This window comes from Haliaeetus albicilla, chromosome 6, assembly GCF_947461875.1.
Source record: "Haliaeetus albicilla chromosome 6, bHalAlb1.1, whole genome shotgun sequence".
Taxonomy (NCBI): domain Eukaryota; kingdom Metazoa; phylum Chordata; class Aves; order Accipitriformes; family Accipitridae; genus Haliaeetus; species Haliaeetus albicilla.
The window spans coordinates 46,461,763-46,480,747 of NC_091488.1; the positions used below are offsets into that span (position 1 = coordinate 46,461,763).

The window sequence follows — 18,985 nt, forward strand, 5'->3', positions numbered from 1 at the left end:
TTCTGACAACAGCTACTTCTGAAGCCCAAGTATTTTAGTAATCTGGGTTAATTCAGCTGGAGGGAGTTTCATCCTAAACCAGTAATACAGAATTTTGAGAAGAATTTTTTACTTCATATGAAAGTGAGGCACACAGGCAACATGTTTTTAAACACAGTCTAAAAAGATGATGACAACATTGAAGGCTGAAGAATGACCCTGAACCGGGCGGGGTGAAGGGTGGAAGTGGATTTGGGTAAACACATCAGCAATCATGTTGTGATTGGGTGAAATTCAGGTTTAGGCATATTACCACTGGCCCCTGTTTTCCCCAGTGCAATGGGATGACAGAAAATGGTATCACGATAATACAGCCCTTTCTAAAAAAGGCCACAGAGCCAGACTGCTAACCATATTTAGCACTACTAAATTACAATTGGCACCAGCAAGCCTTGGTTGTCACCTACTGACATTTTGTTCAGCCCTAAAAATGAAAACACAGTTGCCTGCACTGTTTCAAACTATCAGAGTCACTGGGGGCTCACAGATAAGGAAAGAGAAAGATAAGGCAAAGCAACAAGTTCATCACGACTTAGGATCTCAGAGCCGCCACCACCACGGCCAAAAGATGTTGTTCTGTGTTTCTGAGGTGGTGAAAAGTGGTTGCGTGCGGCAGCAGGGTCACAAGAGGTGTCTTTGCAGCCAGACGGGGTGAGCACCCGCCAGGGAGAAGCAGCGCCTGCCCCATCCGCACCCTTGAACCTCACTGACGTGTAGTAGTACCTATGTCTGTACTCACCATGAGTATGAAATGCTCACCACAGAACTCACGAAACTCGCCATGAATCTCACCATGAAATGCTTTAATTTAATGCTTTTAACCACGCTGACGGTCGCTTCCCCAGGTTTGGCTGACTATGGGTGGCACTGGGAGCTGCACCCTTCGGGCTTCCTCCCGGTGGCCGGTGGGACCCTTTCCCTGTGCAGCAGAGGGGCTGGAGCTGGGGAGTCTCCTGGGGGTCCCCGGGAGGCGGGCAGGCGGATCTGCCCGGCTGCTCAGCTCTGGGCTGTTCCTGCTCTCTTTCTGCCCACCCCTGCCCATCGGAAACCCACCATCGCTGTCTGCACCAGCTGGTGACGATGGGAACTGGAGGCAAACCTCCATCAGAGCACAGCAGGGAGCTGATGCAGGGCTCTGGGAAGGGTTTTGATCTTTTCCTCTCGTGCAGGGGGCACAGAGTATTATTGGTTCTGCCTCTCGCCTCTCCTCTGTGAAGTATCGCTCCAGAAGTGACAGTGTTAACAAATACAGTGGAAGAGACTGCTCTGTAAGCTGAGCTCCATGGTCACATGCACGGGTTTTATTTTTAACATCCCAAAACTACTTGATGTTTCTGCCTGGGCTTGCTCTGTGTCCTCCCGTTCTCTCCTCTTTCTTTGCTTGCAGCTCTCGCTTACCGACCTCACTTCAACCCAGCTTAGCACAACCGGGAGAGCAAGTGTTTGGTGCACACGCGGGGACTCTATGATTAAGGTAAGGCTTTGTAAATAGAGTTGGAGTTTTTATTGGTCAAACCTTATGCAATGCAATGGTTACTGTACTGAGCTATGAAAATCAAGACATCTTCAAAACAGCCTTAGTAACTAAGATGAAGTAGAATAATCAGACACAAGATGTCTTAAATGACACCCTAAAACAGACGCAGCTGGTAACTGTGAACGCCTCTGTGGCATGCTACTCTAAAAAAAAAAAAACCTCCATAATATATTCAGTGGATTAGCCATAGTTTGCAGCACTGTATCTGGGGTTTTAAAAAACTAAGATGCTGATTCTAAGATGGGAGCTTCAGCAGCAGGACAGATGATAAATCAAAAATTCAATTTCTGTCATTTTCAAGAAACTCTGACAGAAGTAAGACAAGGAGATACAGTAAGGGCCAGAGGAGAGGCAAGAGCAAGCTTGTGGCAAAAATGCTAAGACTTAAAATCTGGTAAGTTTTGTAGATTCAGGCTGCAAACTTTATGTTGGTAATCCAGACTGAATGAATGATGATGAAGTAAGAATTACAAGGGTTACAGGTACTACAGTACCATTCAGAGATGTGGCTGCTTAGGAATTTTTATTCAGGAATCTTTTTGCTTTTGTTTTTTATGACACTTAGACCTTAACCGATAGCTCTGAAATTCTCTATAACTGGGCATCTGCCTTGGGCTGGGTTTCCTTTGTTTTGCTTCAAACAAACCATTACTTGATTATCTCAAGAAGTTTTCAGAAAAGTATGTTAATGGGATTGTTACCAGGGCATAAAATAGAACCTGAGCCCAAAGGAAAAAAAACACAGTTTGGACCCTTTTTTTTGTTGTTGTTCTCAAACTGCAACTAAACTGGAACCTGTTATTTTGAAGCACTTGCTGAGCTCAAACCAAATCCATTTTCCAGTAACTGATGCAAAGTGAGATTTTGCCTGACTGTGTCTCTACCGAGGACAGCACAGGGACCCCTCGCATGCGCAAGGAGCAGCAGAGCAGCTCCGTGCCACGGCTCTCCCCTTCTCCCCATCCTGCCTGACTCCCACACGACTCCGCAACACGCCCAGCACAAGACCCTGCTGCTGGGCTGCCCTGCACCATGCTGCCAGCCCAGAGGACCATTTCAGAACCTGGAATTTTGGGGTGGGTTTGGCACAGGTGAGCTATGGCTACATTGCACCAGGTAGAGAGGAGCAAGAAATATTGCTGATTCAGGTCTCATGGGGGGAGTGCAGTGTGGAGTTTCTACCAGCAGTGCCCTGTGTTACGTGAACCTCACTACTCTCAACTCCCCTCTACTTGTCCTGTAACAGCACTAGTGCATTTCACTGGACAGAAATTGCACGGGCAAGTTTCGGTGCCTCTTTACTGCGTGCGTGCAGCACAGATTTATCAGGCGAGGGTGAGACGTGATGGTGCAACAGGTTCTGTTTAGCTCCATGGTCCTGCATGCCAGGTTTAGGGAGCTGAAGAGAAGCTGATGTGCTGCTGCGAGAACCTGAGCAGCAGGCACACTCTGGAAGAAAAGCAAGGAACATGGATTGAAGTCTTTGCCAGGCTGATGCACTATACGGTGGACCTACTCCATCCCTGTCATTTTAAAGCATAGTTTTTTCAGTATAAAACAATTCCAACCCATTCAGTACCTCTGAACTAGTGGTTATTGCCATGAAACGCCACGGCCTCAGCCAGCTGATCCCCAGCTAAAAAATACAGGGAGTACCTCCCTAATTGTCACAGCTTCATCCTTCCATCTTTGGTCAGTTGTCTCATGGAAAATCTTTTCACTCCACCTGCCTTATACTGAGGATTTGAGGTTCACCAGAAGGATTGCCCTGGAATCAAAGTGCCCCTATAAAATCCATGTGGACTTGTTCAAGGTCTGAGCCTCAAAGAAACTACATCTTGCACATGCTCGCTAGAAGGTTGTTAGTGTCATTGATGAAGATTTCATCTATACCTTTTATTCTCCCTTTCCACCTACCCTGAGCTCTACCATAGTCACTGCCTGACTCATTTAAACCTTGGCTGGCCACACGTATATGCAAGACCAGTCTGAATGGCAACTGCAGAGCAGATGTGCCACGAAGGACAGTGACCAAGGCGGTCACTCAAGCTGTAGCTGTCCCTGCTGTGGGTGTTGAGATGTGGGGCTTGACTCACTTAGGGGTCACCATGATTCCAGGTGGTGGCATTCTTGGGTTTGCTTTTTATTTTGTATTGAAGGACAGGACTTGAGAAAACTTAGGCTCCTGAGAATCATGTACAAATGCGGTACGGTATGGTTTCCAATGGCATAGTGTTTTCTTCCTCAACTCCAAGAAATAAATATATCTGTTTAGCAAAGGGAGAGCCGAGCCTGATTTCTTGCTGAGGTCGTTAAGTACGTAGTGATTGAGGAAGAGTGCTGCACAAAAAGAGAAGAAAATCTCTAGTTTAAGGAGACACAGATGCTCTCCCAGAAAATGTGATTCTACAGCTGGGTCTGCCAGGGGTTTTGTGCAGGAAGCATGCAACTGCACGTGAAACATCAGAACCTGAGCATCTCCATGCTTGGTGTGTGTGTATATATATATATTTATATAAAATATTATATTTCATTCTATTTCTTTTCATCTTTCTATATTTTAATTCTACATCTGCCACACAGAAGTAATAGTATCTTTTAACCTCAAGTACACCTCTAGTACTGCAAAGATAAATTCATTATTGGTTGTGAACCCCCTCAGATACTAAGACAGTAAATATATTGAAAAATCCTGTAAGGAAACTAGTAACTCTGTATTTACCTCAGGATTTAAGTATTATGATAAAAATGAGATAAACACCATATACTGGGTAACAAGGATTAAAAGAAATAGAGAGTATGTCCTGTCTGCATTATACACTTCACCAAAAGTATTCACATTCCTTGAAAATATTTTTCTGTTGTAACGTTATATATATAACGTTAACGTTCTTGGCTCCAGCATTTGGATGCAAACTTTCCTGAGATTTTTTTTTAAGAGCTCCCTATCATGTCTTAGAAAGACTGTTTTATGTTCATTTGCAATCTCATCTCAGAGGCACTCTTTAAGGTAATTATCTGGGGTTTCTGGTGGCCCTTTTTGATGGTTCTTTAAAATGGGAGGCATCCCTTGATTCTGTGTGAAGAGCTCAGACATGATGTATAACCTTAGTATGTCATATGATCAGTCACATATGGCAAATACCAAATAAGAAAACAGTTGTATTGTTTTGGCTCATTGGCTGCAACTGAACCAAATATATATTTACTGAAAAGAAATTGTAATTTGTTTATAAACTGTAAGTTATTGTCACTGAACAGATCTGCTCCAGACACAGACATATCTGCAGTTAAAATAGCAGCTGTATATTTTTAAACCTTACTTGATTTGCTGTCATGACGGGCTAAAAATAAAGATTTACCAAAGTGGACAGACTGTGGACTGGATTTGCATCCTTTCTTTCCACAGTAGCTTGAACATGATTCAAGTAAGTATTTCTGTTTTGATTTTTTTTGTAACTCAGCTCTTAGGAAATTTTGCAAGTTGCAGGGAAACAAGAAGTGTACAGGTTTAGAGAAATGTTTCATAACCCAACGTATCTGTGTGTCACCTGCCTCTGGGTTTTAGGTATCAAACTTACCGAGGCAAGAATTTGTAAACTTTCTGCTCAGGGTTTTGAAAGTTGTAGTTTGTATACTGACAATAATACCATCAACTAAACCACAGAGCTAACTAGATCATCAGTTAAAATACAGAGCTCCTGATTACCAGCATGTCAGAATAGAAGCAGCATTCAAATCCTGATAAATATCAGAAAAATTCTCTATCCCTTCTTCCTGTCCCCTAGCTTCACAGATTTGACAATGAGAAGAGAGGCATAGAAATAATTTGTCTGAAAAGAACAGCATATACAAGTTAGAGATGAAGTAAACTCAACTAAAAAATACCTGGATAATGATGAAGACTGATTCTGAATCTGAAAGATCTGATAATGGTCACTTCTCATAAAGAAAGCATGTATTTTCTTTCTCTGCATGTCATTGGGATGGGGTTCAGTTTCAGCATACAGCAGTGTGAAGCAGGGTCCTCTCCAGAAACTTTGCAACCAGTCCTTTCTGTGTTTTAGAGAACCATAAGGCCTGTGCCTCTGCTGTATTTTTATTTATCAATTATTCTTCTCCAAGAGTTACTTTTGCAGTGGAAAGTATTGTTCACATGTTCGTGTTTTTATTGCAGTGTAATGTACCCAGCCTTCCTCTGACCTTATGCAAGTCATAGCTGGGACTATTTTTAGAGATTATATTTGCAGCAAAATGTTACAAGAATGAAAGCAGCAAGGATGCTGCCAATGTGAAATAAATCCATCTGTATCTCCTGCTTCTCTGAGCTGCATAAAAGTAGATGTAACCAAACAGCCTAAAGCAGGACAGATGCCACCCTAAACCACAGGTATTTAAGGGCTGCATGTGCCTGGGGCCACCCTGGCCAGCACCCTGCTGTCACCCCCGGCCAGAAGCCGGTGCTTCCCAAGACAAGGCAGGGAATGTTATAAAAGGTAGTCACAAAATACTGTTCTTCTGCGTTGCTGTCTTGAGCTCTTTCCATGCAAACAAAGGTGAAGGTACCTAAGCTTTATACTTCAGAGTGTAAGTTTGTCCATGGGTAAAGGGACCACCAAGTTCCTTTACTCTGCAGGACCAAGGGGGAGTGGGGTTGATTCATTAGGAGGTGTAAACAGGTTTGGTCAGTGCTGGAAGTTGCAAAGGATGGAACAAAGATGCGTTAAGCAGTTAATGCACATCAAATTCAAACACCAGTGTGTGGTCTTTAGTGACTGCAGGAATCCACAAGCATTGCCTTTCCCAGACATCTTTCTTTCTCCGGCGTTGTTCGTGACTTCCATTGCCGGCGTGGGAAAGTGTGAGAGACGAGAAGTTAAGACACTACCTCAAGAAAGAGAGGGGAAGCCGCTTCACGTAGCATCTCTTCCCCTTGAGCCTGAGCCTACTTCTTCTGCAGACCAGCTCTCCTCAGGGCTAGATCACTTAAGACTGGGGTTGCAAAAGCACTCACATCTAGGTAAATGACACTACTGTATTTTCTTTAACCTTAGCAAAAAAAACCCAAAGTCTAAATTATTTTACTAACAATGTCGATTTTTTCCCAGAGCCAAATGAGGGTCTGCTGGGCCTATGGTAGTTCCTACTGCATAGAAACTGTGGTGGGAAGACTTGTCAAAACTTTTTTTCTCATTCTCACAGAAAAAAAGCATGCCCTGTGTCATGTTTGGAAACAGAACTTCAGTTCCTCCTTATCATTAGCTCTTTCCCTTCCACAAAGATTCACAGTAGGCTGAACCAAGCTGGAATGCAGCCCCTACAGCAAGGAGCAGAAAGTCAGAAGTCGGGATTTTTCTGCTTGCAGCAGCTCTTCTTTGGGCCAAGTTACTGATACCAGTTGAAGGTAGCCAGAGAAGTAGCTCCGAGTAGTGACTGAGCAGCCTCTAGTTCTCTAATCCAACAACCGTGTATGAGGGGAAAGGACCAGAGGAGGTCCTACATGTTCCCCCTAAACAGCATCTCTTAGGGACATTGGTGAAGAAGACTGCTGGGTTGGGTGGACCACTGGTCTGACCCAGAATGTTATTTCTTACGTTCCTAGATTTTTTACAAGAGAAGGCATGCCTCATGCTAATCACCGCCTCCATTTACTTGCTGTCGGACTCTGTGCCTCTGTTTTCCCATTTTTAGGAAGGATTAACAGCTATTGCTGGGAATTATTGCAAGGGTAGAGATATTATGAGCAAGGGCAACTGAGAACTTTTGGAAGCAGGCCTCCTAAGTGCATTATTTTTACATTAAACTCATTTAATTGACTTACCGGGAAAGAACAAAAGACACAATGATGAAACCAAAGCCAGTGGTTCATTGTGACACAAAGCTAGTAATCTGGTAGCGGTAACTTTTTATATAGGGATCTTTGTACATCATGTTCTTGTACTTCTGCTTTTTGTTGTTGGACCTCAGGAAAATTGTATGTTAACCTTTTTATTTCAAAGGTTTTTAAGGGGAGGAGAGGAAAAAATTACATATATTTTGAAACCACATTAATATGGAAGCATGAGAACAGAAATGCAGTCTTCCTTAAGAAAACATTTAATCTGATCGTGTAATAAAGCTGGTTGAAATTCTGAAACATTTGGTTTGGCAACCTCAACTTGTTCTTTTAATCCAGTCTGGCAGTTGCAAAATGTTCAATTCATGGAGCTGCCTGGTGGCAGCTGAATTTATGAAACGGAGACTGGTGGTGTTCATTACTTGTTGCCTGGGACCTCTTTCTGTATTTTCTGGCCCTTTGTGGTGTCACTAACATCTTTACAAGCTGAATCTAAAAGATGATCAGCTCAGGATCACCTATTCAGTTCCGGGCAGTGTTTGACACTGACCCATCAGAAGTACATAGGGTAAACTGAAAAAGTAGAGCAGTGGTGACCGGTTTTTGTAGGATCATGCTCTAAGACAAATCCCAAAGGAAGAAAAATGGATTCTTTCTCAAAGAGACACCCTGTAAAAGGCATGCTCAGGCTGACTTCTCCCCTGCACCGTCAGAGGAAGGGAAAAGCTCTGTTGAGGTTAGACCTTCGTCGCTCCCCTTCTGCCCTAACTGCACACTGTGGTGCTGAGCAGAGCAGGAGATAAACCATACCTGCCCTCTTCTCCTCCTTCCTACCTACTTGGCATTCACTGGTGACAGCACGGGGAAGAAAGGTGAAAGGCAGTTTGTACAAAAAAAGTAGAAGAAAATGGATTTAACTGCGTGAGTATAACCTTGCAACAAGCCTCCACTGCACTCTGGAGCTTGTCTTCAAAACGCAGACCGAGGCATCACCTTATTCCAGGTTTTGACACCTGAAAGTAAATGCAGCAAATAACTTGCCTGAAGGAAAGTCCCCCGCAGTCTCTGTTCCACAACACACAGCATCATCTAGGAGTGTAAGGGTAGATCAGAAAAGCAGAGCAAAGAAGGCCAGGCAAATTAGCTTTTACCCAGGCTGTTTTCCACACTGGGAACATGAAGATAACCCTCACTCTCAGCCTTGCTGGTGTAGAGCAAAAGGAGGTTCATTTGCGCAACATTCATGTCTTTATGTGGGGGGATGACGAGGCACATAGGCCAAACAACCAGCTCATTTTTCCAGGGAGGAAAAAGAAACATCATCTTTCCTACTCAAAAAGCATTGAGGAAGTGGGAAGCTCCTTCACTGTGCCTCTGGCAGTCTTGATTTCAGCAGCTTGGTATAGATAGACCCAGTGTAAATATTGGGACAGAAAACAGCTTGCTCCCAAACCCTGGCTGCCTCTGCTGGGCTAATGAGTAAGGACCTCATCTGTATCTGTGCTGCTATCCGACCGCGCTGTACCATGGGGATCAGTGCTGATACACGACTACATGGAGCTGCCAGTTATTTGCCCACAGCCTTATTCCCGCTAGAAGTGCATGTGAGCGCCTAACACATAGAAACCAAGCACGGGCATGGAGGGTCTGTGGCCGTCCTTGCTCCTTCGAGCAATAACTCTTGTCTTCTTGTCTTTGCTACACACAGCACCGGGCTCAGAAAGCTTCCCCTGGGCAGCACAGGCACTGCGAGGGATGTTTCAACCGGCACTGCCGCGCACCAACTGAGCTCTCCATCTCCTGCATGGTGATCAGCTGCCACCTTCGCTGCGGGGCCACCTTCCACATGTGCAAGGAGGAGGAGCACCAATTGCTCTGTCCCTTAGAGCAGGTCTCCTGCCTCAACTCAGCTTATGGCTGCCCTTTTTCCATGGCCCGCTTTAAGCTGGCGAAGCACCTCCAGGTCTGTCCAGCCAGTGTTGTCTGCTGCTCGATGGAGTGGAATCGTTGGCCAAACGTGGATTCGGACACAACCCTCCACAAGAACATTATGAAGGAGACCTTGAACGAAGAGTGTCTGGACACAGCCTTGGCGCTCAGAGACCAGAAGATCCTTTTCAGGGCTTTGAAAATAGCTGAATTGTTTCCAGAGTGGAGGAAAAAGGATGAAGTGGAAGAGCTAATGGACGAAGCCATGGATGGGGAAGAAGGTGCTGTGGGAGGAGTATCCTGTGGTTCCCAAGAGGGTAACGACCAGTTGTCTGAGCTCAGCCAACGTGAGCGTGAAGATTTGGCAAAGGACAAAGAGGGAATGGATCTGGGGAGTTACAAAACCTGGGAGAACATTTTCAGCAAAGAGCTCCTGGCTTGCAAGGTAACGGGCTCAGCAGCCAGCACAGGACAGAAGACAGAGGCTTCCAAGAAAACAGCGTCAGCCCCTCATGCTGCCAGCTCCGCAGAGAAGGCAAAGGAAGTACCTGACGGTGCAGAAGAGGCAAAGGACCAAAAGCCCGAAAAAGTAACACCAAATACAGAAATGACAGGACTGGCTCCCTGGCAAGAAGGGGTCCTGGAGAGGCTGAAGAAGGAAGTTGGTGTAGGTGATTACAACATGTATCTGGTACATCACGGGGGAATGCTCATCCGCTTTGGCCAGCTAGCTGCTTGCACTCCCAAAGAAAAAGATTTTGTCTATGGGAACTTGGAAGCTCAGGAGGTGAAGACTGTCTACACCTTCAAAGTGCCAGTTAGTTACTGTGGCAAAAGAGCACGACTAGGAGATGCACTGGGCCACAAGATGCCAACTTCAGACAAGTCAGTGGATACCTCAGAATTGGGATTAAACCTAGAAGAACTACCTAAGGCAAATATAGTTAAAGCCACACTGCTGTGTGCACTGGAAAAAGAGCTGAAAGGCCATGAGATCTCCGAAGCAAGAGGTATCGATGGACTCTTTATGGATTTTGCAACACAGACATACAGCTTTCCTCTGGAGCCCTTCTCCTCCAGTGCTGTTCTAGCAGATATTCTGGATGAAAAAAGCCCACCAGAACTCCACATGGAGCTCTACACTGAATGCGTAACCAGAAGACACAACAAAAGCAGTTCAGCTTTCGCATTCACTTGCAGTCATTTCTTCAGGAGGGATGAGTTCCCGTCCCACTTCAAGAATGTGCACGCTGATATCCAGTCATGTCTGGATGGATGGTTCCAGCGTCGCTGCCCACTGGCCTACTTGGGATGTACTTTTGTTCAAAATCCCTTCCGCCCTGATGGACTTAAGGCCAAGGTTATATACAGCAAGCCTCTCAAGACATTTGCTATTAAGCCAGAGGTGGACACCCTCCTTGCCGAATCAGGGAAGTGCAATTCCACAGTGGCTAATCAAGGGAGAAATAAGGACTTGCTGAGCAGCCTCCCAGTGGAAGTGCTCAAGTACATTGCAGGGTTCCTGGACAGCTTCAGTTTATCTCAGCTATCGCAAGTGTCAGTGCTGATGAGGGACATCTGTGCCACTCTTCTTCAAGAGAAGGGAATGGTCCTGCTGGTGTGGGAGAAAAGAAGATATTCCCATGGCGGTACTTCATGGAAAGCTCGCAAAAAGGCAAGTGACTGTGACACTGGGAAAAAGATAGCCGTGGGTTCTCTCCAGATAAAACACAAGCATAACAAGGGATGCTGCATGTAAGCACGCAGATGTGGGGAAGGTTCGTGAGGTTGTGAATGTGCACCACAGTTGTCAGGGGTCAGGGCTGTAAAATGCAGTACATCTAGCAAAGGTAGGAAGGCGTAAACGGACATCTCCTGACTAGCTGAACGTCATCACCCAAGCTTGTCTTGGGTAACCTGTTTGCATGTGCACCATTTTTAGGCACTGGGAACTGAGAATTCCTGATATTTAAGGGTTACACATGGATTTTTGAAGAATTTGAAGTGCATACTTTTTTTATTGTTCTTTACAAGCTGGTCTAGAGTATGTCAAAACTAAAACATGCTTTAGAACGCCAAAAAGGTAAAGAACAAGGAGACGTGGCTGTGAGAGAAGCTCAGGCATTCGCATCAACCCCCGAGGGCTTTCATGGTTAGTAGTTCACAGGATTGCCATGAGCGGTTTGTTGGGTTGTGAGCACCTGAGGGAGCAGCATGGGGGTGGGAAGACTTCTTCTGCAAAGCTGGTCTCCCACTGTTTGTGCTGGAAAATTACCACCCTTATTGGCTGTTTAGGTAGTCTGAAAGAAATACGTAAATACAGCTCAGTCTAAGTCCTAGCTGAACAATAGTTATTACGGGGGGGGGTGAGGGGGGGGTGCCTAGCTGACAGCCTTGCAGCTGCTCTAACATAAACCTGAAAGAATAACATGGGAGACTCCAGCATGACCAAGCAGACAAGACAGAGATCTAGGAACAAATAATTTAGAGATTCAGGGAAGACTCCCAGAAATTATCTAAGGACCTGGATTTCAAGCAGACCCCTGAAGATTCCCACCTATTGATTCTTAGCAAATGGAAGCTTAGCAGTTTATGACTCTTTATTAAGAGAAAGTACTCTTTATTAAGAGAAGACATGAAGCGCGGTGAATTCAAAATCTGTGTAACAAAGTTTGGTGGCTGCAAGTCAAATTAGTCCAATCCAAAACAGGAATTAGCCACTGAAATAATTTACTGGAGGATGTGGCTTCCTTCAGTAAAAGGAAGAAATTCCAGCTAAGCATTCATATAGCAATTAACTTCAGTTACTGTAGAGCAATTTCAAACCAGCAGTATTGAATTTAAGGACTGTCTAACCCTTTTCATGTTAGCTGTCTGTACTGACCACACAGGAATCTTGTTTCCAATGCACAGCTTCTGCTTGAAAACATTCTGTTTGTAATTAGTCTGAATTTCCTGACTATTGTGTATAATAGCTACCATTACTTAGGACTAGAACAGGGTCAGGTAATCTTAAGTGTAGCACACCCACATAGTGTCCTTCTTCCACAGGAAGAAACATTTTTGGGGAGAAGAAATCTACTATGACTTAAAAATTAATTTGATTTACTGGTATACAGCAAATGTTAAAGTGGCTTAATCACAGTCTTATCACTACACGCTAGTATACCACTAAATGGTACATGGTATCACTGCAAACAGGATCAGAAAATTTAACTGCACATTTCTATTTTTCACAAGCTTGTATGTCCTCTAGCAATAACTTTAACCTTAGATTTCCCAGGCTTGTTCTGGGGTGGGGTGAATAACAACAGTGTTGTAATGTTAATTACTTTGAAGTTGCTGATAGATGCTTTGGAAGGTCTTTATGAAGTCAGGGTTCTTTGAGATATGTATCACACAAGCATGCTGTAGTCACTTTGCTTTATAAACATCTTGGATCACATTGTACCTGGGACAGAGTTTTCTGCAGAGGTGCGGTCGTCAGGTGTCCAGGATTTCCTCATGCCCTGCACTGGATTGGCACCAAAACCTGCAGAAGGATACTTTCCTGTTAAAAATGGCAGGTGGTAACTAAAGCAGCAAAACCAGCAAGTACGAGATAGGTAACAATACAGACCCCATTTTTGCTTGTTATGCCAACCCTGCACAATCAGATGTTCATTAACCTGTCTAGTACGAATAATGCACACCCACTAGAAGAACATATAGATTTTTAAAATCCTCTTCTGTTTTTACCAACATTCCCATTTTTCTCTCCTCAATTTCTCTGCCCTTTCCCGTATTAGATCTGGCAGTTCAGCAGCCTGTTCTCCAGAGTTCACAAATGGCAGCACAACGACGTTGTGTGCATGTCGGAGCACCTGAAGAATTGTCCCTTCTACCAAGTGGAGCACAAGACGGACCCCGTGCTGCTGACAGGCATGTCCGAATCTCGAGAGCAGACTCAAAAGACTTTGGTTTCTACTTTCAAGCGCAGAGTCTGAACAACCTGCTTCCCCTCCACCATGCTCCTTTCAGGGCCCTTGAAAGGAAGATTTGGGAATTCGGGTGTAAAGATTGTTGCTTCCAACTCTCCTTTGAACATACAAAACTGGCTTCTCCCCAGCTGAGTTTGAAACACCCTGCATCTTTTTTTTCCTGCATTAATTTAATTGTTAAAACTTCTTTCACTGCTCACTGATATCACATGCTTTCTGATTATGTTTCTGTTCCCTGCTTAATACAGCATCCCGAAGAAAGCAATAAGGATCTTGTTTGAAAACAGCATCTTTGCAACCTTGAAGGTAGGCTGCTGGTCCTGGAAGAGCGTGTCCCTGGAAGAGCAGTTAATGTACCTAGCTCGACTAGGTCTGAAACACCTTAGTTTTGGGTGGAAAGCCAGGTTCTAGGAGCACAGGTAGATGCCCTCCTGCCTGGCAGACCTAGGGACTGCTAAACTGTTCTGAGGCATGGGCAAAAGAAAAGGAAGCCCCAAAATTAAGTGAGTTAATTAGAACTCCAGTGAGGAGTCAGGAATTCACTGCACAGCCACAGACCATCGTTTAGGACCCCGATTCAGGCAAGCATGGCTAGTTGAGCGCAAGCCTAAAGCTGAGCTCATGGGAGCATTCAAACCAAACCAAAGCAAACAAACTTGCTCTTTGTTAGAAATCACCAAGTAGCAAACAATTTTAGGGGCTCAAATGACTTTTTATATTTTTCAGTTAATAACTTTCTCTGTTTTATTTAAAAATCCATTAAAGCCATCAAAGCGTATTTGAGGTCATTTTTAGAATGCCTTACCTACTCAGTTTTGCAGCTGTAAATTGCAGATTGTAATTGTAAGCAACCATAAACAGTATGTCAAAGAAATATTATTCTTTTCTGTAAAAGAAAAGGCATTCGGCAACCCACTCAGTAACAGTATGGATAATGTTTGCTTCAGTTAAATGGGCTGGAGTATAAGAATTTTTTCTTTTTTTTACAGGGCAGAAGAGTGATTAGGATTTGGTTTAATTTTTAATAAATACCCTAATTTAAAACCAGAATGTACTTGTTGAGGCAACAGATAAGAGAAAGCGGGCGTGTTACCAAGAGCATCTGTCTTATTACACTACTTAAACCCACTTCAGAGGCACTAGATAGAAAGGCCATAGTTGTGGTGGTGGTGGAGGAATTCCTCTGAAATGGCCATAAACCGATTCGACAACTTAGAGCCGCTGCACAGCCACAGCGGTGCTGACTCACACCCCTTTCTTCTTTAAGCTCATTGCCAGAAGTGTGAGCTCAGGACACGAGGTCTGGCTTTCATCTCACCGTCTCAGGCAGGAGAACCTTGCCAGGAGCTAGGACGGCTGCAGGTGAAAACTGTCCCAGGTTGATGGATGCACGCCGAACTTGCCATCCCCGGTCTCGGTACAGATCTGGGCTGAGGCAGGCTATGCAAGAAGAAGCCCTCTCCTACTGATAAAGGTTGCTGATGAACCTGAGCTGAGCACTTGGTAATCGAAGGCATGAATTGCGTGGTGACCGAAACCATGCTGAGTGCAGCTCATCCTTGTCTACACTTGCAATTTAAGTGGTCCCTGTGAGATTTATAACCATACGAGGATGTTTTTCTTCTCCAGACACGCACCCTCAGGAGCATATCGAGTTGTGCGGACAGTGGACTAGTCCCGGGAGCAAGAGTAGCAGCAGTTACAGATTTATTTATTTTTTAATGCTATTCTGTTTTCTGTCCCTAGAGATCCTTTCTGGGAAGTCTCATAGTGCTTTACACATGAGAATAAACTTGTCTGCACCAGTATCCTGTGGAAAACACAACAAGTAGCATCCCAGTTTTATGCAGAGGAAACTGAAGCAAATGAACACAGGGAACCTAAGCTGGGCCAGGAGCAGTTAAAGCTGGGTGCTCTGATCCTTCACCCTGTGGCTTAAGCTGCTGCGCAAACACAAACAGGCCACCCTTTAAAGTTGCTTACAAAAACTCACCTGTCCTCAAAACATCCCATATAACATTAGTTGCCCAATATTATCACTCTGTTTTACACAGGGAAGTTGACAGAGGAGAGAACATACAGCCAGACTTCCTAGACTGGTCTCTACATCAGGGCCTCATCCTTCACATATCATGTACCTGATCTTGAAAGATGCTGAGCACCCAACTGTAGCTGCAGACCACGGTGGCTGCAAATGCATGTCCAAAAATTGGGTGCCAGTATCTATGCTGGGTACTTTAAAAATGGAATCACTCAAAATTATGGATAATTTGGGGAGGGGAAAAAAAAAGAGGGTTAAATAATAGGGTCTCAGAGTAAGTCAGTGTTCAAGGTTGGTATAAGAGACCATGAAAAACTTCAACGTGTGAACTATCTCTCACCTGATCAGCCACTTAGTTGCTGCAAACTAGTGTAGCTGCCCTGAAATTGTGGCTTCTGTTAGGTATGAATTGGGCTTGTTTTACCTTCAGCGCTAGTGTCACCAGCACCGCTGCTATTCCACTTCTGGCCTCCTCCTGTCGATGCCAGAGGATTTTGTTCTTGTATCTCTCTGCTCCTGGAGATTGCATGACTTCATTTCCAGCTTTATTACCACTGATCCTGCTTCTTCCCTGTGCAGGAGGTCAGACTACAGGGGAGGATGCGACCTTCGCAAATGTGGTGGGTCAGGGTGCAGGTCGGAGACAGGAATGTCACAACCTTTACCTCTTGGGATCAGATGGGCTGTACATACAATGTCTAGGAGACTGGATCATTTTCCTTCTGGTACTGCTATAGGTACACTGGAGAGACACAGGCTGTTAATTCACAGAGAGAGGAAGAGACAAACTCACCCCTGTGAATATAGAGGTATACTGCTGTAAACTGTAAATTTGGTTAAGTAACATTCAGCATATACAGTGGAAGCTGAAAATCCAGTCATCTTCAGGTTAGTCTGGTTAACCCGACGCTGGAAAAGGGAAAGCTGTACAGGGGAGCAGAGATCACCCTTATACTGGTGCGTACCCACCTGGCAAATGTCGGCTGGTAGCCACTTCTTACTTTATCTTGTATTTAACACTAGCGGAGAGCTGTGGGCTGGTGTCAGATGCAGTTTAATTAATCAGAGGATGCATGCCAAGCTAGCTCGATGTTGATGGTCCTGCTCATTAGCAGAGTCGGCGGAAGCTTTGGGGAGCTGCAAGGAACCAAATTTGCCTGCCCTGTTTATCTTGGTGAGCACAATGCTGGCTTATTTAAAATGCGAGAGGCTTCGGTTTGGGTTCAACAAGTCCTTAGGCTCCTAGTTTAAGCTCGTAACTTGTCCAACGGAAAGTTAAAACTCTTCCTAAATTTCAGCTTGAGGGATTTGATTAGAAAAAAACGGGCATTTGGTGTTTTTCAAAACAGGTCTTTTGCTGTGGTGGGGTCTGAACTGGAAAAGGGGATCCAAGTCCAGCAGAGCACTGAGGTTGCTCTCAGTCCAGATCCCACACTCTGGATCTTCATGGCTTTGATCCTGGTTGTGCTGCCCACATGTCTTGTGAAGGGCAAGAGCAATACTCCGCACACTCCAGGCTGACATGTTCTGCAGTGTTTCCTCTCGTTGGAAGAACGGAAACTGAAACGATGGCATCATGGACATCAGAGATGTCAGAGCAGGGCAAAAAGGCTCGGGACAAGAGAGCGGAAAGATGGGAAACAGGAAAGGTAACGGGTTTGGATAGAGGAGACCTGCCTGATCGTGGGTGTCATGAGAAGAGGCAAGTGGAGAAAGGTAAAAGGGCACAGGAATGAAGGGAAGTGGGATGTTGAAGAGGTGATGCAGCTGCAAATGGTTTAGGAGGAAGCGGTTCAATTCAACAGACACTAGGAGGTTAAGAGTGATGTTTAGGAGAGCAGAGACATAAGGGGAATGGAGAGTTTAGTTTATGTTATTTGGTTTCTACTGACAAAGTAAAATATTTGGATAAGCCTGGTGAACTCAGTGAAATGCAGACTCTGTTCTGAATTGTAACTTTTGCAGTGGACCTCACTCTGTGGCACAGCCTCTGTTCTGGGTTAGAGTATTCAGCCAGTGGATTGTTGAAACACGAGCTGAGAGGCCATGGTAAAACCACAGAGAGTCACAAATTTTGATGTTCCTGTACGCTCGTCATTTGCTGCCAACAACAGACTTTCTGGATAAAGGCTTCTCCTTGAAGGGGCTGGAAATTACCAATTAGTGGAATACAGTAACATGGGGCAGATGATCATTCTTAAGGGGTGAAAGGGTAGGTCACCCACTGACACGTATCGTAAGTCCGGGTTGGAGGGAGAAATTACTTGCTGGGTCTCCAACTCCCAAAACTGAGTGAGCACAGATAAGGTGAAATCTATCTGAACGGTGTTTGTTATTTTGCGAAACTCTGTAACTCCTTGTTGCTTTCTTAAGAATAAAAATCATTATGGTTTAAAAAATCCAGCAAAATCCAAGTCTTAGCTTGTTTTCTTAGTTTCATCACATTAACGTTTGCTTTGGTTTCGAATCAGGTGTGGTAGTTCCTGTACCCTCATATTCATTACGCTCCTTTCCTCCACTCCACTCTTCACTATCATTTGCCTGCTTGGAGACTATAATTTGTATTTTTATTTATATTTATTTAATTTTAACAATTATTTTTACTTTTGACCCCATCTGCTTTACATAGCCACTTACTCCTTCCTAGTTCAGTTATTTACTTGTATTAAAAACTTTCTCTTCTTTTATAAATCCGTTTTCCAGACTGATGTTACATTATATCTACAAACATTTGAAGAAGAGTTTTCTTTGCCAATCTCTCTCCTTACTCTTCACCTTGTGGCTGTTCATCCAGGTAGCTACAGAGGGATTTTTGCTTCCTTACTTGGGGTGCAAGTTCCACAGCCACTGTGCATCTCAGAAATTTTGGGCATCTTTCACATCCAGTTTCCTTACCACTACAGTCGATGGCAACAAGTCGTCTTAATTCCCTGGGTTTTAATTTCTTTTGCAACCAACCTGCATGTACAGTACAGGCCTATTCTCATTTAGCTTCCCACTTATTTTATATCTAAGGAAGCGATGATCACACGCTCCAGATTTATTTTTGATGACCACCTGCTCTATGACTTACTTGCTATTTACAACTAATGAATCTTTTGTAGGTTCAGTGATGGTTTTGTGAAGGAATTTGTCATCCGTCATGTTGAGAATTACAGGCCCAAGGCCCGTTATGATCACGAGAGATTATTCTCTGGTCCATAACTCTGAAGTTAGTTTCCCCATGGCAGCATAGTTCTTAGTGGGATTTATCTCTTTTAATATTAGCTCTCTCCCTACATATCCAGTTATGAACTTGAACAGCTCACAGCTGACTCTGAGCTGCACCAGAGAAAAGCCTCTTTTAACTTTCTGAGTGTCATCTAAACAACCTATAACATCATTCATGTGATGCTAATGCACTGTTTTTATCTTCCTTTCTATCAGTCCTGAACAGTAGAATATTTTAATACCAGGGATGACTGTTATTCTACCATATTTCTGTTACTTGCATGATAGCTAGTTTCCACCCCATACTTAGTCACTCATATTTCTTTCCTGCCAATATCTGGAAGGTAGTTACAAAGATAATGGCACCAAAGTCTTCTCAATAGGAGCAGGTGATACAACAAGGGGCAATGGCA

General features: G+C 44.2%; 1 protein-coding gene across 2 annotated transcripts; it reads left to right on the forward strand.

The window, feature by feature from the left end:
- The first annotated feature begins 1,154 nt into the window (after positions 1-1,154).
- On the forward strand, positions 1,155-17,761 carry FBXO40 (F-box protein 40). 2 transcript variants are annotated; one of them, XM_069785939.1, is made up of 3 exons: positions 1,155-1,513; positions 9,121-11,016; positions 13,130-17,761. In XM_069785939.1, exons 1-3 carry the CDS (start codon positions 1,322-1,324, stop codon positions 13,325-13,327), a joined length of 2,286 nt encoding a protein of 761 aa, XP_069642040.1. In that variant the 5' UTR covers positions 1,155-1,321; the 3' UTR covers positions 13,328-17,761. The 2 variants fall into 2 exon arrangements, with proteins under 2 accessions (XP_069642040.1, XP_069642041.1); XM_069785940.1 differs by lacking the exon at positions 1,155-1,513 and adding an exon at positions 4,951-5,004.
- Positions 17,762-18,985: the final 1,224 nt, after the last annotated feature.